The sequence below is a fragment of the Bos taurus genome, chromosome 16 (assembly GCF_002263795.3).
Source record: "Bos taurus isolate L1 Dominette 01449 registration number 42190680 breed Hereford chromosome 16, ARS-UCD2.0, whole genome shotgun sequence".
In the NCBI taxonomy this organism is placed as follows: Eukaryota; Metazoa; Chordata; class Mammalia; order Artiodactyla; family Bovidae; genus Bos; species Bos taurus.
In genome coordinates this window covers 79,467,711-79,491,120 of record NC_037343.1, presented here as the reverse complement: position 1 = coordinate 79,491,120, position 23,410 = coordinate 79,467,711, and the positions used below count along the sequence as shown (strand labels likewise).

General features: G+C 54.3%; 2 protein-coding genes across 3 annotated transcripts in view; both read right to left on the bottom strand.

Annotated features, from left to right (window-relative positions):
- Nucleotides 1-9,009: 9,009 nt before the first annotated feature.
- Nucleotides 9,010-14,760, bottom strand: GPR25 (G protein-coupled receptor 25). Its single transcript, XM_015475319.3, has one exon. It carries the CDS (start codon nucleotides 10,911-10,913, stop codon nucleotides 9,789-9,791), a length of 1,125 nt encoding a protein of 374 aa, XP_015330805.2. The 5' UTR covers nucleotides 10,914-14,760; the 3' UTR covers nucleotides 9,010-9,788.
- A 3,221-nt stretch (nucleotides 14,761-17,981) lies between these two features.
- Nucleotides 17,982-23,410, bottom strand: part of CAMSAP2 (calmodulin regulated spectrin associated protein family member 2) — a 97,648-nt gene continuing 92,219 nt past the window's right edge. For both annotated transcript variants that reach the window (XM_024976917.2, XM_024976918.2), the window contains 3 exons: nucleotides 22,731-22,846; nucleotides 21,432-21,550; nucleotides 17,982-20,827 (listed from right to left, as the gene is read on the bottom strand). In XM_024976917.2, the coding sequence (XP_024832685.1) occupies nucleotides 20,522-20,827; nucleotides 21,432-21,550; nucleotides 22,731-22,846 (541 nt within the window). In that variant the 3' untranslated portion in view covers nucleotides 17,982-20,521. The remainder of the gene's footprint in view (nucleotides 20,828-21,431; nucleotides 21,551-22,730; nucleotides 22,847-23,410) is intronic.

The following is a 23,410-nucleotide window of genomic DNA, read 5'->3' as shown; positions in this document are numbered from 1 at the left end:
CTGCCCCCACCCTCTATGACTCGGGGAGCAGGTCAACGCATCTCCATCGATTTGTTCATATACACGCTCACCAAAGTGTTCTGGGTGCTCTGATCGCTCTGTGGGGGGCTTGTGGGTTCTGAGGAGTGGCGGAGAGGCCCCAGACAGGCTGCTGGGTGCTGGTGAGATGACATGTGATGAACAGAAGCCCCCAGGCTGAAACCAGAGGGGGAGGTCACCCAGTATGTTCAAGAAACCTCAAATACTTCACTCTTGCCTTGGATGCTGGGAAGTGGGTGATTGCCACATTCTCACCCGCTGTGAGGAGCTGGCTGAGAAGCAGTGCCTGTGGGCAGCAGGGTGGGGTGAGGGGACACAGCGCCTGAGCGTTCCCAGGTCCGCGTGAGCTTGGGTTGAGGGCGGCAGGGTGGGGTGAAGGGACACAGCACCTGAGCTCTCCCAGGTCCGCGTGAGCTTGGGTTTTGCGAAAATGTCCTCCTGTGTATGTGCAGTTTCCGAGTAATTAAAATAGTTCAAAACTTAATGTGAAGATTTCCCAATGTTAGTAAAGCAGAGTCAATTAATAGTATAATGAACTCCCATTTATCCATCACCTAGACTTAGTAATTATTGACATTAACCTCTGGTTCCACAGTTTATTTTTTCTTTAGTGAAATATTTTAAACAAAATCCCAGGCTTAGTAACTTATCACTTCTAAATGTTTCAGAGTGCATCTCAGAAGAAAAAGCACAAACCTGGCCCGTCTTCTTCTGTGGCTGTGTGCCTGTTAGCACCCTAGGCCCTCAGTGCCGCCCAGCCACGTGTTTGGAGTCCTCCAGCTGCCCCAACACTGTTCTTTAAAGTCGATCAGCTTGTGTCCAGATCCAGTGAGGCCTGCGCATTGCATTCTGCTCTTTTAAGCTTGTGCGGGTCCCCTCCCCACCCTGAGTTTTTGCTTAATCGTGTCAGTGGCCTTTTGAAACAGGCCCCACATCTGGTGCTTCGACTGCTGCTTCCTTGTGTTGCATTTAACTTGCTCCTGACCCCGCGTTTCCTGCAACGCACAAGTTTAGCCTTGACTAGGATGCTGGCTTCTGTTTTGGGTGAGAACACCTTGGCAGGTGAGCTACAGCCCCGCGGTGCAGCTGACCAGGGAGTTCCGGGTCCTCCACCGTCCACTGTGTTTCCCCCTCGTCACTGGGAGATAATCTCACTGTGAGGCAGCCTCGGGGCACCCAGCCACCCAACAGCTCCTGTCAGCTTCCACCGCGAGGCTTCAGTATCTGTCCATCTAACAAACACCCACCACTGTGGTCTGAGTCATTTCATTAGCACCTGCAAAAGGAGATTTTCTATGTCTATTTAAAATAATTTTTTTCTCTTAAAAAGTGATAAACTTCATATGATGTGAGCAATTGCCTTCTTAGTGACCCATTCCCAGTGCAGACTGTGACACAGGAAAACCCCCAGAGGACGTCCACACTGGTTTGTTATGTTTCACAATAACCTCCCTGTTTGCACCACACAGTGGGGCGCCCTTGGCAGGCTCTGCTGACGTGTCTTTCCTGGCACAAGTCTGAGAACATGGGGTGCATGTGATCTCCCGGTGTGGGACCCAGAGAAGCAGCTTCTTGAATGTCAGAGAGCATTTGTGAAGCAGCTGAGGCATGAACTTTCCTTGCAGACCCCGCGTAAGTTGTTTGTCTTTCTTTGGCCTCCTGTAAGTGGGCTTGTTCGTAGCAGTGGCTGGTATGGTTGAGTTTGTGTGTATCTGGATAGTTTTGCCTTGACATTAATTTTTAATGGATGGATACATGGTTCTACCCTTTGCTGGGTGCATTTTATAAAAGTTTATATGTTAAAATATTTATAAGTAAATATATATCATACATATAATAAATATATATTTAAATATTTATTTTTTAAGAGCAAAAACTAGGTAAATCTCTGAAGAACATGCTGGGCTCCCATCATGGGATTGTGGGCTCTGTGGGCTGACAGGGAGCAGAGGGGTCCCCTCACCCAACCCCCCCCGGGCCGGGGTCCTGCCCACAGCTGCCCGGCTGTCCAGCAGTGGACGCAGCGCCTCGGCAGAGGGGTGGCCACAGGGAGGCCCTCTGTCTGTCTGTTGCACCACAGGGGCCGCTCTGGCCTCCGCAGGACACTCCAGGTCCCAGGGACCACATGTCCTGGGTCTGCTCACAGACTTGCCCCGGAGGGTCCCTGTGACTGATTGAGAAATCAGTGATGTACAAAAGTGATTCAATCTGCCTCGTATGATTTTCAGTTTCAAGAAAAAAGAAACAGAGCTTTCGCCAAGTTACAGGTCCGCGGGGCTCACGTCCCTCTGTGATGCCGTGAGTTTACAGCTCTGATCTTTCTGTGTGTGGGGTGGAGACTCCAGGGATCAGTTTGTCCTGAGGAGGGGTGGCAGTCTTTAATTTCTGTAGTCCCGTGGTCTTGCACACAGGTCGGCATATGGTAAAAGCAAAATAAAAACGCGTTGAATCAGTGATTTTGAGAAGAGAAATCCCAAACCGTGGTATGACTCAGTTCTATCTAATGAATGTCTTTCTTGGTTTTTTCGCTCCCAATAATTACAGCAAGCGTACAGTGCTTACGCTGGGTCATACTGCCCTTCACAGATGAACACGTCTAGCTCTCACACTCCCTTGTGATAAAAAGCACTGGAGGTGAAAAGAGATGGATGACAAAGGCAATGAGGAGGAGACTGAGTCTGGAACCCACGGAGCAGCTGGTGTGTTTCACAGTCAGCACCTTGGGTCTCAAATAATAACCATTCAGATTCACAGTCTATTTGATTTTCTGACAATCTACCACCTACATGCCTTAAGAAAAGGAAATTGATTTTCTTGTGCAATAAATGAGACAGGGCAGATTCATCAGCTTCTATGCTCCTACCCTTAATGGATGACTTATTTCTACTCCTGTGATAGTAGAGAGGAGGAGGACCTGCCAGTTAACAGCGTTTTTATGTTTTTTTTTTTTTTCCTGGCTACAACAGATAAGTTTCCTAAAACAACAAACTGTTTGAAAATAGGAAGTGAAGCAGATGAAGGCATATTAAGTCTCAACTATCTTTTCTTGAACTTTCCTTGGTTAGCAGCTATCTAGCTGTAGTTGTACAAAACTTCTTTTTCAAATTCACGTCCTAGAACACAAAATTATACTTAATTTTGCTCATCATTTTATATGAATGAAATTTGAAATGAGTTTAAATTTTGGAAAACGAATAATAAAACACTGATGACAACTCTGACGGGCGCTTGGTTACGTGGCTGTTGTCCTTTTCAAAGCGTTTTGCTGTTGAAACTGCTGCTGCCGGAGGAGGTGGGGGGGTTTCCCATTAGAAGAAGCAGGAGGGTGAGATGGGTCACCCGCGGCCTGAGGGCGGGAAGCCCCGAGGAGGGCCGGCTGGGATGGCCTCGGGACCCCCACCCAAACCAGCCCTGAAGTGGGAGGAGGGGATGCCCGCGGGCAGCACACACCGCAGAGCGGGCACGGCCGCGGCCATCTGACTGCTGAGCCTGCTCGTTACACAGGGCAGCCTGGTCCAAACGCCGCGGGGATGTCCACGTGGCAGCTAAGAACAGGGCTCATGACACCTCCTGGAGAAGGGAAGGCAGAGCCCCTCGCAATGGCAGCAGCGTGGCCCGGGACCATAAGGGAGGAGGGCCGGGGATCAGTGAGACCGTGAACGCAGCGCAATCAGGCTGCAGGGACCTGGGATGGCTTTCACCCTGCATGGGCCCTTGTCTCTCTTCAGGGGATCACAGGCCTGGGAAGGTTTGAGGCAACAGCTCCTGTAAAAACCGAAACTTTGAAAACAATTGAGCCTGCCCTCCAGCTGCGACAATCCCGGCCCTGTGAGCCTGTGGGCACAGCACGGGAGGTGGGGACAGCCTGGGCGCAAGCAACTTGCTTTAGGGTGTCTGGGCGCTGGGAGATCAGAGGAGAGACAGCAGTGTGTACACCCAAAGACAGTCATTCTCAGAGCAGGGTGGCTAGATTAATCACCCCCCCACCCCCCGCTGTCTGGCACCTCTTCCTGGGGCAAACCACAGCCTCGCAGATTTGCAGCTGCTCTGCAGGCAAAGCCGAGCACCGCCCCAACCCCCGCCAGAGCCCAGCAGGAGAGACCCGGGCAGCCAGGGGCGGGGTGGGGGGCTGGGGGGGAGTGGGCTTTGGCACCTGCCTCTCCCAGGCCTGACCCTGCCCTCAGCACACCTGGGACGAGGCCCACTCCCCCTCAGTCGGCTGCCCAAGCAGTATCTCCTGGCGGGGGGCAGGGAGCAGGTTGTATTGGTTTGCGTTGCTCAGAGAAACAGGATATACACACAGAACGCTTATTATAAGAAACTGGCCACGCGGTCACGGAGGCCGGGAGGCCCTGGGGTCTGCACGAGGCGGCTGGAGGCCGCCTCCCCCATCTGGCTGGAGGCTGCCTCTCCCGTCCGGCTGGAAGCAGGAGAGGCCTGGTGTCCCAGCTCTGCCGCCGGTCGAGAGCCCACCTGGTGGAGGGTCGTCCGCGCTCCTCGGTCTTCGATTCAACTCTCACCCGAAACACCCCAACAGCCTGTGACCAGGCGCCTGGTGGCCCAGTCAAGCTGAGGCGGGAAGTTAACCGTCCCACTGACCTTCTGAGAACAGCAGCAGATCCAGCGGGGTGGCCTTCCCCCCGGGGCACCCTCTGCTTCAGCGCTAACGGGTGAGCAGCAGGCAGGCCAAGCTAGCAAGTCAGAGGAGGTGGACGTGGGCGCTGGCTGTGGCCCAGGGCGTGGGGCTTTGAGGTCCCACCCTGTGCGTCGCTTTGGCGAGTCAGCAAACCTTGGCCTCTGAGTTCCCATCTGTAAAATGGGGGTAATGATACAAGTCCGCAAGGCAAGTTCCCCGAGCTTTCCGAGCCTGTTTTTTCATCTGGTGAACAGGGAGAATGCTACTGCACCCGCCAAAAAGTTGCTGGGAGGGTGATTAGGAGACCTAAAGCCCTCAGCACCTCTCCTGTGGTGCGTTCTCAGGAAACATTAGCCATTATTTTAACACCTACTTCAGAGCAATATTGTAATGATACATTGTATAACAAAGGTCTTTGAAACAATATAATAAGATCGTCATATTGTATTTTTTTTTAAACTTGGGAAGACACCAAATTGACAAATACTTTTTTTAGGATAATAATGCCTGTTGTTTGTTAAGGGTGTGGTGAGCAGGCGCCCACAAGCCTCCAGAGAGAATGTAATTTTTTTCACAATTTGGCACAATGCACCAAAATCTCAAATTGTTCATAATATCTGATGAATAATTTCACTTCTAGGAGTTTGTCCTGAAGAAAGAATCAGAAATGAAAATAAAGATTTTTGTACAAGAATGTTCATCACAGAATTACTTAACCGAGTGAAAAACTGAAAAAAACTTTAAGGGCTTGTTGAATAAAGGTGGTTTACATTTCATATAATGATGTAATGTTAAAAAAGATGTCTAGAATAATATTCAATGAGCTGATAAAATATGGCATGTTGCCGACTGCCGGGCACAAAGTAATATATATACAACGTACATTCAACAGGACTTCCCTGGCGGCTAAGACCCAGCGCTCCCAATGCAGGAGGTCCAGGTCAGGGAGCTGAATCCCACAGGCAGCAACTAAGGCCATATAAATAAATAAAAGTAAATATTTAAAGAAGATGCATTCAACAAACCATTACTGAATGCCGGTTTTGTGCCCGGCACTCTTGGGCACACAGTAGACCCAGTGTGGGGTCCCACATAGATTGATCACAATTTAGCCTGGAAAAAACTTACATGTGTTTTATTATAATGTAATGTAAGGTGCTCAGTCGTGTCTGACTCTGTGGCCCAGTGGGCTGTAGCCTGCCAGGCTCCTTTGTCTGTGTGTGTTATTAAAATACATGCAAAAAGAAGGTACATTTTCACGGTGGAATAATGACTGTTTTCTATATTTTTCCTTTATATTTTCTTATGATTTCTTTTTTCAAAAAACAAAGAACCTGCATTACTTCAAAAATCAGGGGGAAGCTTACACTTTTTAAGGGAAAGGCTGGGCCTAGGTGACCAGCAGTGTGAGCTGGGTGTCGCACGGGAGGGGTGGCAGGGCCGGGCAAGCCGGAAGGAGAGAGAGCACACAGGCTTGAGTTGCCCTCTGCTTCTCTGTGACGCTGACCGAGCCGCTTCAAAGCCGGTCCCAACGAGGGTAAAATGAACTGATCACTCCTGCCTGCCCCCAGGTCAGGAGGACCAAGGAAGCCCGCTCTGTGCACCTTTGACAAACATCTGCTGTGCTGCAGGATGCGGGGTCGCCTTCCTGGGCCTGGATCTCCCCGTCCCCCTCTCGGAAGGAGCAAGATGGGCCTCCTGCCCTGCTGGGCCATGATGGACGCACACAGGGGTCTCACGCAGCGCCCACTCTTCTCCTGAGATGCGGGGGCACCTTCAGTAAGCCCTCCGGTGACGGCAGAGAAGAGTGGTCTCACCTCCTCACCTCCTCCTCGTCCCGCCCACCAGCGCCTCTGCTCTTGGCTCCCAGGGGTCTTTCCATCCTTTGCCCCGTTGGATGGACCTGGGGGTCTTGGTGGGGGCGGTGGGTGGTCAGTAACTTCTTTCAGGTACCCCAGCCGAGGCAGGGCTGGATCTAGACCCTGCGGCTCTGACACGCGGGGTGTCCCCACAAGGTCCAAAGTGGTGCGGGGCTGAGTCATATCACCGAGCGGGGCTTCGCCTGCCCTGCCATTCCCGTGAACTCCCCAGATCACTCACCCTGGGGCCCGGCGACCACACGGTGCCCTGAGAAAGGGCCCAAGAAAGCCCAGAATTAGTCACCAGCTCAAATCAGAATCACACAGGCCAACGTGCCCGGCCTTTGCCCAGAGGTTGACCTTAAAAAAACCCAGAGATGCTCCACCCCATCTCCGCTGCAGGCCACAGCCGGTGGGCAAAGGGCGGGGCAGTGGGCCGGGACCGGCTCACCCCGAGGGCAGGGCGCCTGTGGTCTAACACCGCAGCTTACAAAGCATGTTCAAGGACTCGGCTTCGCCTGACCCGTGAGGAGCCTGAGCAGAGCAGACAGAAGCGTCGTCCTCCACGTGAAGAAGGGGGGTTGGGGGCGTCTGGCCAGAGTGCCCCAGGCAGGCCCCGCTGGGATCATGCCAGCTCAGGCCTGGGTCCGCCTTTAGCCTCAGCCTTGGGGCCCCATGACTGCTTTGTTCACTGCCCTTAAAGAAGGTTCCCAGGGGGCTTCTCCAGGGGTCCAGTGGCTGAGAGTGTGCCTGCTGCTGCTGGGGACATGGATTTGACCCCTGGTCCGGAAGCCCCATGTGCCTCGGGGCAGCGGGGCCCGTGTGTCCTGACGACTGAGCCGGGGGGAATGAGCTCCACCACAGAAGCCCACACCGCACCTGCAGAACGGCCCCTGCCCTCCGAAACTAGAGATAGCCCGCGCAGCAACCAAGACCCAGCTTAGCCAACAAATAATCAATAAAACTGTTTAAAAAGCTTATAGAAAATTTCCAGACAGAGAAGTGGCGGGGCCTTCCTTCGCTGTTGCCCTTTGACAGATCACACAGACAGTGCAACACCCCCCCGCCCCGCCCTTCCCCTTCCCACTGTTTCTTACGATTTCACGTTATGATGGGATCGCGACGGTCACTCCCCCCACAGGTGCGTCACGCGTGTCCCCTTCCCCACCAGGCACAGGGGCCACAGCAGGGGACCAGACACCCCGCTTGACTTATGGAGCTCAGGTTCTGATGGGAGAGACAGACAGAAAGCAGACGGCTTCCCGTTAGCTGAGAAGAGAGACACCATGGCGCCTAACTCGTGCCAGAGAAAGAAAAGAACAAAAGGTGGGTTTTGCCCAGAGGACTCTGCGGTTCCTAGTGTTCGGCGCCAACAACACCAATGCTAACATTGATTTTATACCCTCCAGGCTTGAAGTGTGTGGGTGTGTATTTAACACGAGCAGTTGTTACCCCCTTTTCTGTTTCGCTTACCAGCATTTTCCAGTGTCCCAGCAGTGGGAGAGAAATGCTGAGTTTTGATAACTTCTGGTGAGGTAGGGGGTTGGAGTTGGAGAAGCTTCCTTTCTGCCTGTCTTTGGGGACGTTGGTGTACCAGCAAATCGGGAGAAGCAAGGTGGCAGGCCTTAAGATGGGGGCTTCGTTGGAACAGCCCAGGAGAGCTCCTCTGCTGTGAGCTGGGACCTCGGCATGTGACTCGGTCATTTCTTGTCTCAGAGAGCTACGGGGAAGGTCCGAAGGGCCATGGTGCACTGACCTCTCCAAGACTGAAGCGTCTGGAATCAGTCCTGCCAGCCCGGTGACCCCACGGGCTGCAAGGCCCGCCTCCCTTGGGGTGTGGTGGGACAGGCCTGGGTGTGTTTCTTCCCAGTGTGACCTCCTCGGGCAGCAGATGAACGGTGTGTCTGCTCTAACCCAACAGCCCCAAAGGCTGCACTCCATGCCTGGAGCGGGCCTGGTGAGACCGGCTCTCCAGGAGAATTTCTGAGTTCTTTCCTGCACTGACTGATGTTTCTTTAGGCCAAATCTGCTTAAAAATATAAAGACTGAATTCCCAGCCCTTCCAGAAACCTCCAAGGCTGTCACAGACTCAGAACACAGATGCCCTTCAGCATTTGTCCTGGATGGGCCCAAAGGGCGTGAGGATAAGGTTCCGCCAGGATTTGCCAGCCACAATGCCACACTTCCACTCTGAAGTGACGCCTGGCTGGCAGCTGCGCTTAAATCTTTTTCCCCTCCTCTTTCTCTGAAACCTCCAAAATGGGAAACGTCCTTTAAAATAGGAAGACGAGAAGACAGGCTGCCCTCCCGGGGGCCCACGGCAGGGCTGCTGCTCTTGGCCCGACTTGACACCAAATCTCGAGCGCTTTGAGGTCAGCCTCAACTACTGGATTGAGTTTTGTCTGACCCAGGGATCGAGTCGCCCCCTCACACTCATTTCAGTCCCTTCCACTCAAGTAAAGGCAGACACAGCTGTCGGGTGAGGGCAGCAAGACTGTTTATTGAGAAAGGGGAACTCGCCGCGGGGCCCAGTGTCCCAGCCGGTCAGAGCATCTGAGTGCCCGGGGACAGATGCTGGAACCCTCTGTCTGCAGGGAGGCGCCCGCCCAAGTCCAGGGTGAGTCCTGTGGCTTCTTGGGAGTTGGGGGAAATAAAGGATGGGCCTCCTGGGGTCGCTGGCAGCAGGAAGGGGTTAGCGCGACAGCACCGCGCTTCCCACGCTTTGGTGAGTGTTGAACATGAAGATGCTGACGCGTGATTCAGCACAGCCACCAAGACGGCAGAGCGTAAAGGTCCAGGATTCTTTGGAGAGGGGCCAGAGAGTTTGGCTTGGAGAAGGTATTTCTCAGCAGGCAACGCGATTGTAGGAGCCAAAGGTAACAGAGCCGCCCGAGACAAGAGTGGCCTCTAGGGGGTCTCTCCCAGGGGGCAGAGCAGGGAGGCCACTTCCCTTTCCGAGCCCGGGTCGGTGTCGCAGGTCCATCTCGCCCGGTCCATCTCGCAGGACGTTTACTGCGCTGGAGACAAAGCGCCCAGGTGTCCAATGGGCGGAGCGGGAGGAGAGCGGGTCTCAGGAGCCGGGCTGGGGTTGGGGGAGACGCTGGAAAAGCTGAGATTTTGGGAAAGCTCGTGAGGGAGACCCCGCGGACCCGGCGGAGCAGCCCGCTGCGCTCGGGGAAGTCGGGGAGACGGGTGGCGGTGGGGGACGGCCCTCTTCGCTTCCCTCCGCCGCCCGCAGCCCGCGGGCCGAGCAGCTACGGGCCAACAGCCGAGGGGGCGCTCGCCGTCTGGGCTCGGCCGCCCGCGCGGGCCGGGCTCCGGAACGGGGAGCCGTCTTCGCCGGAGAGTGATGACGCCGAGCTGCTCCCGCGCGCCGGGCGGTCGGCGCGCCCGCAGGCCCCGCGCTGCCGCAGCTGCGCGCGGAACGAGCGGTCGAGTAGCAGATAGATGAGTGGGTTGGCGCAGCTGTTGACGAAGGCCAGGCAGGTGGCGACGGTGAGGCCCCAGCGCAGCGCCAGCAGCAAGCGGCAGGGCAGCGGCAGCGCGCCCAGGCTCGCCAGGTGGAAGACGGCGCGCAGGGCGCAGAAGGGCAGCCAGGAGCCCACGAAGGCGCCCTCGACGGCCAAGATGATGCGCAGCGAGCGGCTCCGGGCGCGGCCCAGGTGCGGCGGCCCGCGCAGGCGGCGCGACACGCGGCAGTAGCAGACGACGGTGACGGCCAGGGGCAGCACCAGGGTCAGAAGCAGCAGCAGCAGGCTCAGGCCCTGAAAGGCGTCCGACGACTCCTCCCCGCACTGGCTGCCGCGGTCCTGGCCGGGCAGCGGCCGCAGGCGGCGGAAGGCCAGCGACGGCAGGCCGGCGGCCAGCGCTGCGGCCCACACGCCCGCGCAGGCCGCCAGCGCGCAGCGCCGGGAGCGCGGGGAGCGCGCGGCCAGCGGGCGGCCCACGGCCAGGTAGCGGTCCACGCTGAGGCCGGCCAGCAGCAGGGCGCCCGCGCAGCGCGTGCCGGCCAGCGCGAAGCTGCTGAGCTTGCACAGGCCCTCGCCGAAGGGCCAGCGGCCGCCCCGCGCCGCCGCCGCGGCCCACAGCGGCAGCGTGAGCACGAAGCCCAGGTCGGCGGCCGCCAGGTGCTGCACGAAGGTGTCCACGAGCCGCCGCCGGCCGCGCGCCCCGGACAGCAGCCACAGCACGAAGGCGTTGCCCGGCAGGCCCACGGCGAAGGCCGCCAGGTAGAGCGCGGGGATGTAGGCGTGGCTGTAGGGCAGGTCCCGTGCCGCGCACAGCTCCTCCGGCTCCAGCTCGTCCGGCGCGCCCGACCCCGAGTAGTAGTCCCAGGGCGCCGTCCCCGCGCTGGGGCTCCAGGGCTCCGTGGGGCGCATGGCCGGAGACGCCCGGTGGCGGACGCGGGGCCAAGAGGGAGGGTGGCTCTTCACGGCCCGTGCCCAGCCCAGCACCTCCCTTCCTGCCCACCCAGTCGCCTCGGCCCCGGGCGGCAGGAAGGGGTGGGGGCGGGGGAGGGGCAGGCGCCTGGGCCGAGAAGGGGGCGAGATTCGGGGTGGGGCGGAGGGCGGGGGACCTGGCTTCCTAGCTGGGTCTTTGGAAGAAAAGTGCCCGGGCTGGATCTCCGCCCTGCCTGCCGTGGGAGCCTGGCCTGTCCCTCATCAGTCACTGGTTTGACTGAACTAAGAGCGTCAAAGGTCTCAGGGCCCAGAGGGCCGGTAGAACAGGCGCTCAGAGCCTCAGTCCCTCTCACCCCCTCTTGGCTCCCGGCTACTGTCTGTCTCTCTCTTAGGATTTTCCCCAGGGAGGTGCCAGCTGCCAAGATTCCCCTGGCCTCTTTGCAGAGCCGGCGGGTGGAGGGAGCCTGCCCTTGGGGGCCTCCCTAGAATCAGGGACTGAACACCAGACACTCGGATGGTGTTAGCTCCCTGAGCTGCCCGGTCCGGTGTCTTAGCCCAGGGTGGCATTTCTGACCAGCTCAGGTTCTCAGGGAGCCATAGGGAGGGTTTGAACCTGGAGAGGGAGGGTCAGCCTGTCCAGATGAGGCAGCAGAGCCCGGAATCCAGACCCCAGCCCTTCCCCACCTTCCTTCCTGGGCAGAACCTACCTATGGAGCCTACGGGTGTTAGGCTTGGAGTGCAAGATGGAGTGGGACTCAGTGGCAGAGGCGCTGTCCTCAACCAGGAGTCGGGAGTTTCAGAGGAGGACGGGATCCCTTGTGGACTGAGAGGCAGGAAGGATTGAGAGAGAAGGGTGGGCATGTAGCCTGGCCTTGGAGGAGGCGGTGGGCCAGGGAGAGGATGGGGGCAGGGTTCCCGAGGATGCTGGGCATCCAGTCAGGCCCCAGCTTCTTTTAGCACGTCCTCCCGTGAGCTGCTGCGGTGAGCTGTGACAGTGAGTCCTCCACAGAGCCACGCCTCGTTGTCACCAGGAATGGATGAGCCGTTGGGTCATCTGGCATTAAAAATTCAAGGTGGGTTATTCTTCCATTTCACTCCGTTTAGCCCTGTTACAGCAAGCGCCTCTGTGTGGCAGGCCCCGTTGCGGGTGTCACAGGAGATGCCGCTTTTGACCTTGGAGGGTCACTAGTCAGGCCCCAGAGACAGGTCCACGCGTCCCGCGTGCAGGGGCCGGCGTGCCAGAGGTCACACGTCCCGGTGTGAAGGTTCACGCAGTCCCCCCGGAGCTCGGAGGAGGGGGCAGCCCCTCTGATTGAAGAGTATGTCCCGAGTCTTGCCCGGCACCCGAGGTGGGGACTGAGAGGCCCCTGGACACGCGGAGGGGCAGGGCCCACCTGGGCCCCCAGGGCAGGGCAGTGCCGACCCGTGGACCGACACGCAGAGGCCGCAGGGAGACCTGCGGTAGGCTGCTGTCGCGTGTGCAGGGGATGGGGAGTGTCAGGGGACCGGCAGTGGGGACTGAGGGGAGCAGACCCATCCAAGAGGCCAGGGGCGCGGGGCTCTCATAGCCGAGCAGGCGGGTGGGCCTGGGCAGCTGGCGGGAAACGACTCAGGTGCTGTCCGCCCATCGGTCCACTGAGGCCGGGGCTGTGGAGAGGCGTGTGTGTTCTGTTCTGTGTTGATTGGAGTGGGGTGATGGAATAATTCGCAATCCACACACACCAGGCCCTTCTGAGGGCAAAAGCAGTGTTATGACCGTTGACCTGGCCCGTCAGGCTGGCCTGTGCCGAGCCAACGGGGACATCAGGTCTCCCTAGCTATGGCCCCTCTGTCTGCGGAGACACCCGGGGGAAGAAAATGCCAAGGGGCAGGTGGGGTGTGTGCACACTGTCCCCAGCAAGGGTTACTGCACCATGGGAAAGGCAGGCAAGGGCCGAGGCCGGGGGCGGGTGGCCTTTGGCCCGCCCTCCCCACCCCTGCCCCCAGGCCTGGGTCTCCCCTGAAGACCCCCACCCACAGTGTGGAGACCGGGTGGGCTGCCTTCTCAGGTTTGGTCAGGCTGCTGGCGAAGGACACTCTCGTCCTGGGAGGCCCTGCAGCCTCCGCTCCGGAAGGCCAGCCCAGGCTGCGCAGCCTCGCGTGAGCAGGGACACGTGGGGGCTGCCAGGGGCAGTTGGGGACAGGCCCCATGCCTTCTGGGCGCACGGCAGCCCAGGCCCGGGGCGTGTGTGGTTCTGAAAGCTCGAGATGAATGCCCAGCTGCCGCAGGTGGACGAGAAGAGTAGGCCAGGCACCAAGAGGGCCGTGGAAGCAGGGCTGGAGGGGGGCAGACCTGGGCTGTTTATTAGAAACATCGGGCCTTGCGCTTCCGGGGCCGTGGCCTTGTGGTCCTGAGTGCGTGGCGTATTCTCTCTGCTGGGGCCTGGGCGGCAGGAAGCCACAGGGTTCTGGCCTGCCACGTGCCCAGCCTGGCTTCAGTGATCAAGGCCAAATCCATGATGCCAGCCTCTCCTCCCCCTCAGGGCTGGAACCAGTCCCCTCATGGCATCTCTTCCTAGTGAGCTGAGAGTCCAGGCCCCTGCAGATGGGCATGGAGCCTGCAGGGAGAAGGCCTGCCTCTCTCCATTCGCACCCCAGGGCCCTCTCAGGCCCCCAGGGCTCCAGCCTTCCAGAGGGAGAGTGGCTGGGTGAGCCGGGTCAGCCATACACCGACCACAGGCTTGTCAGCTCCTGGGGTGAACAGGGTCCCCGTCACCGTGCTTGGCACAGGCCTGTGTAAGATCAGGGGAGTATAAATACAGAAATATCCAGGGCTTTGAACTGGATGGCCTCTAGGAGGAGGTTTTTTTTTTTTTTTTTTCCAGTCCCTTTATGAGCTGTATATTTAAGCTCTTAACCACTGTCCCCCTTAATTTTTCTGTCCGATCATCTTTAACTCTTTGGGGAAAATTTTGAAAGTTCTCTCGCCTTTTTCATCATGAAAGCCTTGGTCACATCGCAGAGTGTGGAATAAGAAAAGGCGTTCTGGCCCCTCTGGTAGCATGACACACCAGTGAACTTTCCGGCCAGCGAAGGGCATTTTCAAAAAGGAATTCGACTGTGAGCCCGTAGCTCTCGGGTTTTCCGTCTTGTCAACACTGCATTTCAGATGTTCCCCACGTACGTATTTCTCACACGCCTGTTTCAGAGACGTGTTTGTAGTCAGAAGGTGCACAGTTTCAGTCTGCTTTTCTCGAATAATGCAAATCCACATTTTCCTGTGTTGCTGAATCTTCTGATCCCTTTGCTTTGGTCATTTAGGTTGTCTGTAGTGTTTTCTGCAGTATTTGTATTTATACAAATTTGGAATAAATAACAGCACTTACCACTTTTTTCTCCTTTCACACTGTCCTCTGAGTATAAACGCCTTTGTGAAGACAAAGGCTATGAGATTCTTTGTGGCTTGACACACCTGCCTGCAGTGACCACTAATGGGCATCGTAGGCGAGCACAGCTTCAACAATCTTTTAGAGACACTCATTGGCAAAATGTATCTTTCCACTTTAACAGGTAATAAGGTAAAGTGGTAACTCACTTCAATTTACATTTCTTTGAAAAAGTAAGATTGAAAATGTTTCCAGATGTAATTCCTCTCATGTGAACTGTGTCCTTCACACATTTATCTATTACAATCTTTTGTGTGTCTGATAATTTGTATCAACTATTTATTTAGAATAAATCATTATTCCACTTGGTTCAAGTGCCTTTCCAGGCTTTTTTTCTTAGTTATTTACAATTTTTGTTTTACATTTTCATAGTGGAATTCGTTGCTCTAAGCAATTTCAGAGTTTAGAATGTTACTTTCTCTTTGATGATCTAAAAACGTTCACTTTTACTTTTTAAATATATTCATTGGGCGGCACTGGGTCTTAAGACATGGCACGTGGGACCTAGTTCCCTGACCAGGGGTGGAGCCTGAGTGCCCTGCGTTGCGAGTGCAGAGTCAGCCACTGAACCACCAGGGAGGCCCCTTCAATCTTCTTGTTAAAATTTTGTATCATCTTTTTAAATCCACATAAATTTCTTTTTAGATTTCTAACTTTCCCAACGCCATTACATTAAAACTATTTGTAAGAACCCCGCTGTACTGCAATGTCGAACTGGGTCCACACCCACCACGCTGTCCGTGTCTGCATGTCTAGTGAACAAACAGGTGGGGCTGTTGGTGGGAGAGGCTGGCGTCCACGTCCGCTTTATAACTTGACCGCCGTGTGCAGCTGGGCTCCAGTTCCCGTCTCAGAGCAGGTGGGAGAGGGCCTGTGTGACGGGGGAGGATCCCATGGACAGCGGGGGGGGACACCCCCACAGCAGCTCTGCAGTCCAGCCCAGCCCCCCTGGGGAGCTTCGGGCTCGGCCGCCCTGCCCCCTCCCACCCCGGGTGTCTGTGCACACAGCAGGTGGAGGGTCACGGTCTGAGATTGCCCTGGACACCTCCTGTGAGGTCATCCCCACCTGGGGGCTTTCAGGCTGGGCCAGCGCAGGTCCCTGGGGCACAGGTGAGGTGGCTTCTGCTGCAGAGCTGAGTGGGCCGAGGCATGGACTGGGGGCAGCGTCGGTCTGCGGCCCATGGTGGGCAGGGCAGGCGTGTCCCCAGCCTCTGGATGGCGAGGGTGCTAGAAACGGGGGCCCTGCCTTCATTCAGTCCTCCACTGGCTGCGGGGTGCCTCCTCACACACCACGCTCCCGAGCCCTCCATGTGTATATGCATGCACGTGTGTGTGTGCGGCTGTGCACGCACGTGTGCCTGTGCCGGCGTGTGGAGCGGGGAGGGGTGTCAGGGGAAGGCTGGCAGTGGTTCCCCCTACCCCTGCCACCGCGGGCTCCCCAGCCCAGGGCCGGCCCCACCCTGGGCGCCAGGGGTGGAGCGGGGTTTCAGAAACTCTCAGGGACGAGACCAGGCGGCTGGGAAGGGGCAGGAACATCTCAGCGTCCCTGGGGGAAGTGCTTTGGTGACTCAGAGTGAAAGTGTCTCAGGGCCGCAACCTCACTGCTGGCCTGGGGGCGGTGGGTCAGGGGTGAGAGGAAGAGGGCGGCTTTCAAGGAAAGCGAGATTCCATCTCCTGCTTCAGGGCTGCAGACTGAGGTAGCAGGAACCCGAGAGGAGGACAGCGGCAGGGAAGTCCCCTGGCAGGACAGGGCCCCAAGGGTTTGGAGAGGAAGTTGCAGGTCTGGGTGGTGACTACTCAGCCCACAAGGGTTGCTCGCCAGCACTTCCCAGTGATCTCAGCCCGTCTCTGGTCACCGAAGCAGGACTGGTGGCTGGGAGGGGGCGAGGGGCGCGGGTCAGCCCTTTCGCTGCCGTGAGCCTACCCTTCCCGCCTGGGCCCTCTGCCCGATCCTGCCCTTCCCACGCCATGCTGCCCGTCCTAACAGGGTGGACGCCCCACCTGTCAGCGAACAAAAGACAAGAAGACAACGACAGGGTGCTCCCTCTCCAGCCGCCCCTGCCGTACTGGGGAGCAAGTTTTAGCGCAGAATGGCCGGGAGGCGGGCAGACCCGGCACCCTGTCTCCAGTGTGGCCAGGTTGGCCTTGAGGCTGTGTCTGGGCACCGTGGTGAACGGGTGACGTCTGGAGTCACCCTCCCAACTTGGCACAAACGTGAGGAGCCAAGGAGCCTGAGAAGGTCCTGACGGTTGGATCTTTCTCACAGTGACTTTGTGACTTATCTCGACATGCCTGAGTTTCACAGTGTCTACTGGGGATTTCCCTGCCGGCTGCTGTGACCGGGCCAGGCAGGCCCAGGAGGACTTCAGTGACGGCCGGGCTGAGCCGGGCTTGTGCAGGGGTGTGGGGGCATCGGGATCCCGGCCCCCCCTGCAGAAGAGACAGCCTGGCGGCTCGGGCAGGGGGCTGGGGTGGATGGAGGCTCGGGGGGTGCATGTGTGCGGACTCCCGGCCCGGGCGCCTCCGTGCTGGACCGGAGAAGAGGAAGGGAGGCCCTCAAAGGCTCGGCCTCGGTGGCTGGCAGCTGCTGGGGTCGCGGACCTACCCAGAAGGCCGAGGACTGGTTTCTGAGCTGGGTGAGCTGCGGAAGGCCATGAACTTCTGGGTGAGGGGTGAGACGCACGGGGGTGGCGGGGAGGCCAGGTTGTATGGAGGCGGAGGCTGCAGGCCTGGCGGAAAGCGCAGGGGTGGGCAGGGCCTGGGGCGGAGCCCTGAGACTCTGCGTGCAGGAGAGCTGGGGACAGACAGGAGGGGAGCAGCCCACCCTCAGACGACAGCAGTTTGCAATTTCAAGCTGCCCCCAGGCCCCAGGGACAGTGTAGGTCAACCGGAGGGTGTCGGGCCAGGAAAGCCACCGCAGGGCTCTTATTTTGAGGGCAAAACTATCTTTATTTGGAAAGTAGGGGTGGGCTTCCCTGGTGGCTCAGGTGGTAAAAAATCTGAGATGTGGGTTTTCAATCCATGGAAGACCCCCTGGAGAAGGGAATGGTTCCCCTCTCCAGTATTTTTCCCTGGAGAATCCCATGGACAGAGGAGCCTGGTGGGCTACAGTCCAGAGGTCACAGGGTTGGACACAACTGAGCAGCTAACGCTTTCCCTTCATGCGGTTTTTAGGTTTTTCTTTAACTGCCCTGGTCTGAATGAGGAGAATCCGCAAAATCAAAGTGAAGCTTATGGAATAACTGTCGAGACCTGGCTCCCACTGCTGCCGGAGCTGGGTGAGCTCAGCAGACATTCACTTGTAGAGGCGCAGAGGGTTAATTCTGGCATTTTTAATGATCAATTCACCAAAAAAAAAAAAAAAAAAGGAAGAAATCAGGCAAAATTAATGCAAGATGAGCACAAACATTCCTGCATCACTGTGTAGACAGTCTGAGCCGCACAGACAGCGACAGGCTTTCAACAGCACCTAAGTCAGGCTTCAAACGCCTTCCAGTATAGTCACCTCTCATGGATACCTTTAAACTGAGGTTGAGAGACAGGAAAACCATGTGATGTGTTTGCCCAGGTTCAAATATTAGCCCCAAGAGCCCGTATTTTAATCGAGAAACAGAAAGGGACATTTGGTGCCATGCTTTTATTCAAATGAAAGGGGAAAAACTACACTGTACCAGGAAGTAGCAAATAGGACAGTATTTTACAGCACAGCATCGTAAAAAAAACCTGTAAGCGACGCTCCCGAGTGGACAGGCAGCACACCAGACGCTGTACATCGCCCCAAGTGTCCATGGAACCACAATTAAAAAGCTGGATTTGGCTTTAAAAACAGCCAACTGAACTGTAACAGTCATAACACAACTGAGCAGCTGAGGGGAATGAAAAGCTTTCCAGTGCCTGTCGCACGGCAGAACCTGACAGGCCGCGCGGGGGACCGCGACAAGGGTCTGGCAAACTCAACCAAGTAATTATCCAACAACGTGACCTCCGATGATGAGAAGCACCAATGTGTTTCAATAAGTTGATGACTATCTCCAGACTTTATGAAATAGCATAATTCTCATTTGTATAATTTTAAAAACATAATTTAAAAAAATCCACAGACTTAAATATATCCATATTCCTTCTGCATGAATAAAGTAAACCATCATACTGAGAGCAAGGAACTTTTGTGGCAATATTCACATTCTACCTTCAGACCTCACAGACACCACTGGGCACAGGCAGGCCTGAGAACAAAGGGTGGGCCTGTCTGGTCTCACATAGTCACTTCCTCCACTGTCTTGCATTCAGTTTAAAAAAATTTAATGGCCAAGTAGTATCACCAAAAAGATTGCTTTGATAAGGGAAATTTCATTGATTAAAAAGAACAAATTTAGTAATGTTGAAGGCTTGTTAACTCTCCTTTTGACTATTACCGCATTTTGATTAGGTTCACTATTTTTTTAAACTAGTCAATCTATTTGACAATCATTTCCTTCTAATTGTGACCGAAATGGTTGTCTGAAAGGTAAAATGTGCAATCCATCAGTTTTAATCTTCATATATTATATACACAATATGTATACACTTAAAATATAAGAGTTACATATATCCTGGTCTTTTACATGCAAACAGCAGATCACAAATAGTTCTGAGCTACACACATATCTTGCACAGGTATTGGAAAAAAATCTGTGAAATTTTCTTTTTTACAGTTTAAACAAATATACATAAATATAAGAACATAAATTACAGTAAAATATTGACAGCATTTGAGAAGATGCTGATAGCCCAGACGCACTGACGCCGAAGGCCTTGTAATAAGAGAGAAGCACAGTCCAGGGACACCTCACTCCTCCTCTCTTTAAAAATAAGTGAATACATCATCATATGAGATATTAGTTATTTCTCTGAACAACTCAATTAGAGAAATGTATATATTTTTGTCTCTACTTCCCATGAAAGAAAACAGACTATGCATCTCACATATGCCACAATACTGTCTTCCCTCTAAGGCTACATGTTGTCACAACACTGAAACATAACAGGATCACAGAATCGTTCAAGTCTTTTCCTGAGAATGAAGTTTTTCCCCAACTAACCCTCTGGTATGCACTGTTATAGGAACAAAGATCACGTAGGGAAGAGTTCAAGTGTGTATTTAATCTAAGGTGTCCCACTTGAAAAGGATGAAAAAGAAAAACTCAGAATCAGTGAAAGAATGTGAAGCTATTTTAAAATTAAAACGTAGCCCTTTGTACATGTTTAAAAACTCTAAATGTATCTTTTGTATCAGCTATAAATACAACGGAAAGACCTCTCAAGAGCCTGTGGCAGGAAGTCTTCCATCTTCAGACTACTCTCAAAGTGCCGTTCATTTCTGCCAGCTTATAAAGTGACGTGCTTCAAAAGAGACAGAAAGCCTTTTTGTTAAAAGAACAATCTAAATTATTCTGAGACGGCCAGAAGTGGTGTAAAAACAGCACTGATTTAATCAGCAACTTCTTATAACATTTCTCGGTTAAGCTCACGTGGTTTTAAGTGAACTATAGCAGCTCTTTACAACTCCTCCTCTTGTTTCATAGGAAAATGGTAATACTTGAGTGAGTAATAAATACAGAAGTGTAAATACTTCGCAGGGTAGTTCGGCCAACGCTCTGACGCCACTAAAGCACGAGGGTTACTGGGGAGCTGGCACTAGTTTTCTCTGCGTCCTAAGAACCGCGCGAGCTATCTCCGCAGGCCTATTTCCCACTCTCGTGATCTCCACATGAACCCAAATACAAACGTTATCCTGGAACAAACTCCAGGGGAGGAAAATAGCAAAATAAACCATCTGAAGACACTCATATACGTTAAAAAGTTAAAAAAACAGCAACAAACAAAACACACAGCTGATGATCCTAGCCTTACGTCAACTAGCCTCCGCAAGAACTCAGTGCTTCGCTGTATCGAGAGCCCAGCAGGCACACCTCCCCCAGCGAGCCAGACATCGCCATCACCTGGCCCGGCACCTCGGTGCGTCTCCAGCACTGTGGTCTACATTCCAGTTGTCATGACAACAGGGCTGAACGTCCAGTTTCAATGAATAAAAGTCTGTTGGCAATTAGAAAGGATTTCTATAGGCAGGAGGGATGAAGTGCAAACTTACCATGAACGTTCAGAAGCAGGATCTCCCAGTTCCTATGCTTTAGTGGGTAACAGTTTTTTGGGCGTCACTGGCCTCTTGGCCTGCCACAAATGGCTGTGAATGGTAATGGCATCAACACTGGCAGATAAAGTTTTAGCAGGGATGTGGCTGAACTGTTTCCTGTCAGAATTGTATTTGTAAAGGCCCTCGATCATCTTTTTAGTGACAGACTTAGGGCCTATCCCAGTCAGCTTACTGATCTCTTCAGTCTCTGGGCAGTAGGCGTACAGAGACCGGAACTGGCAGCCTGAGTCCCGAAATAAGATCAGGAAGTTGTTGGCATCTGACTTCTCCATTTCCTTCAGGATTACAAACAAAAACAAAACAACAATAAAAACCCTTAAACGTTTTGCTGAACACAATTCATATGTTACATTTCTTGACACGTAATTTAAAACAGAAACTCTCCAGCAGCTAAAATGCGGTGCGTGTAATGCACGCCCAGCACGCTGGGCTGAACTGTGTGCAGGCCCCTTACGGCCGAGGCCTGCTGGCTGTGCCCAAATCGAGACCCCGGAGGAACTTCAAGGTCTGCAGGATCTGCTAGATCTCTACCACTGACAACCAGCACTGGCCACCTCCTTTGCGACACAGTTCCATTTAAAAAAGGCAAAGCACGAAATCTACGCTTATGAAATGTGACCAAGCGACTCTGGGGAAGAAAACATTTTATGATTTTGTATTTTCATCTTAAGTCTATGCCTAGTCTTGAATGAAATGTGCAGTCTTCCAGAATCCCATCTGAGAGTTAAGTCCGTCTAACAATGAAAACATAGTTACAGACCCTTCATATGCGGCTGAAATTCTAGGAGTCCCTAAGGAGTGTTTTTTCTTGAATTGAAAGAGAAGATTCCTACAATTTTAAGACACTGCCCGACCTAACTTTCATGTAAACATGCTTACCTCCAGTATTTTTTTCTTCTGACCTTCATTTACTTTTCCAGCCAAACAGCAATGAGCTAAAGCATTTTGTATTATGTGCTTATTGGATTTTGCACTGGGTTCTTTGAAGAGCTTTGGTCCTATGATAAGAATTTAATAACAATAACAGTAAAATAACTTTCCTAAGTCAGAAATACTACTTATGTTTAAATGATACAACTGTTCCTACACTGATTAAACTCTAACATGAAGGCCCCTGACTGTCCTGTTCCAGTCAGGACCCAGTTTTATCCACAGGGCTACACTCGCGGGTCCCCTTTGGCCTCCCGAGGTGGCCTGGAGGGCAGTACTTTCTGCCACTTTCCTGGAACTCCTCCAGGAGGCCTTCAGTTAAGTATGCAGAGAAACCAGTTCTTTGGAAGAGAAAAAAATTAGCCCTGATTTGTCATGTTTATCTATATCTGGAATAAATTACTCCCAGCATGGCTGACTCAGAGTTACCAGTGGTTCTGCAGCCATGTAATTCCTGGAAGGTTCACTGTGTGTCTGACAGCCCTGCAGGTCTGGGCTCCCCCGGGGCCGGCAGACACGGCTGCTGCACTGACCTTACAGGCTGCTGGGCCAGCTGGAGCCACAGGGTAGGGAGGAAACAACTCTGGGGGAGTCAGCAAGCTCTGCCCCCTGGGTCTTCGGGGACCACTTGGGGGTCAGCCGGATGCCAGCGGGACACGGGTGGTCCCCGTCACTCTCCCACCTACTCTCCACGGCTGCTCCCACTTTCTCTCCTGCTTCATTGCTTTAGTTCTCACCCACATGTTATTCTGCGTGCTTCTCCTTCAACAACGTCTCCCCCAACAGAGCCAGACCAGGTGCCCTCCTGGACCTAAGGCCTTCCTTTATCTTTCAGAGCCTCTCAACACTTGCTCTAGACGCGCAGGTCCAGACCTTGAAGGCCCAGCATGAGAGGAAGGACTTGGTGGAGCCGAGCTGTTCCCCTCACTCATGACTGATGTGGGGCAGAGGGACCTCTGGAGACCAAACTGAGACAGCCTCAGACCCAGACTACAACACAGAGACAAGCAGGGTTTTTAAGGGAGAAGCCGGGGGCCGAGGGCTGAGGGATATTGCTATTTTTCTGAAGCTGAATTCATCTGGGACAAGCTGCCACCACTCTGACTGGAACCAAATCACAGACACTGACTTACCTGAAAGTGACCGCCGCCTCAGCCACTGTTTCCAATCTGTCTTCTGCATGCAGCGCACCCTGCATCGCGTCTCAGCCCCTGGCCAAATGCTTCCCAAGGATGGGCGGGCACTCACCTGTGTACTCCGTCCCTGAGGCCACGGACGACGTGGTGGATGCGTTCTCCCAGTCCTTCTCACCGTTCCGGCTGCCACACCGGCTTGGAGATAAGAAGCCTTCTACAGACTCTGACCTGAGTAATACAAGACGTGCACTGTAACGTCCCATACAGAGGAAAAGCATTTGGGGCTCAGGAGGGTGAAGGTGAGTGCCAACCAAACTCAACTCAGAGGTTTAAAAAGAAGACGGTGGTCATTCTGTCTCGTTCAGAGCTGCAGAGCCGAGACCTCAGTGGGCACCCCCCTGAATACCTGTGGAGGACAGATGGACGTTCCCACAGGACAACCGACAGTACCTGACGACCTTCACTAGGAACCTTCTCTTATATGGGTGCTATGTTATAACATATTTCACAAGACAAGGAAATACTGATTTTTAGCTTCTAATACATATACCGGGTTGGTCAAAAAGTTCATTCTGTTTTTTCCCATAAGGTGGTTTGAAACCTCTAACTTTTTGGCCAACCCAACACATCCTTGAGAAAGAGGGAGCGTACAAAGGAGCTTTCCTAAGTCACAAGAGGGGGAGACTAGAGCGGCTGGCGCGCTGCACACAAGGATGTTCCGCTTCAAGCTCGACTGTACCAACAGTCAGCAGTGGCTGGCCAACAGATACAGGCACTATCCTACTGATGTCA

What these genes read in the sequence shown, in the direction of transcription:
- GPR25 (XM_015475319.3), bottom strand. Translation starts at nt 10,913, where the DNA reads ATGCGCCCCACGGAGCCCTGGAGCCCCAGCGCGGGGACGGCGCCCTGG.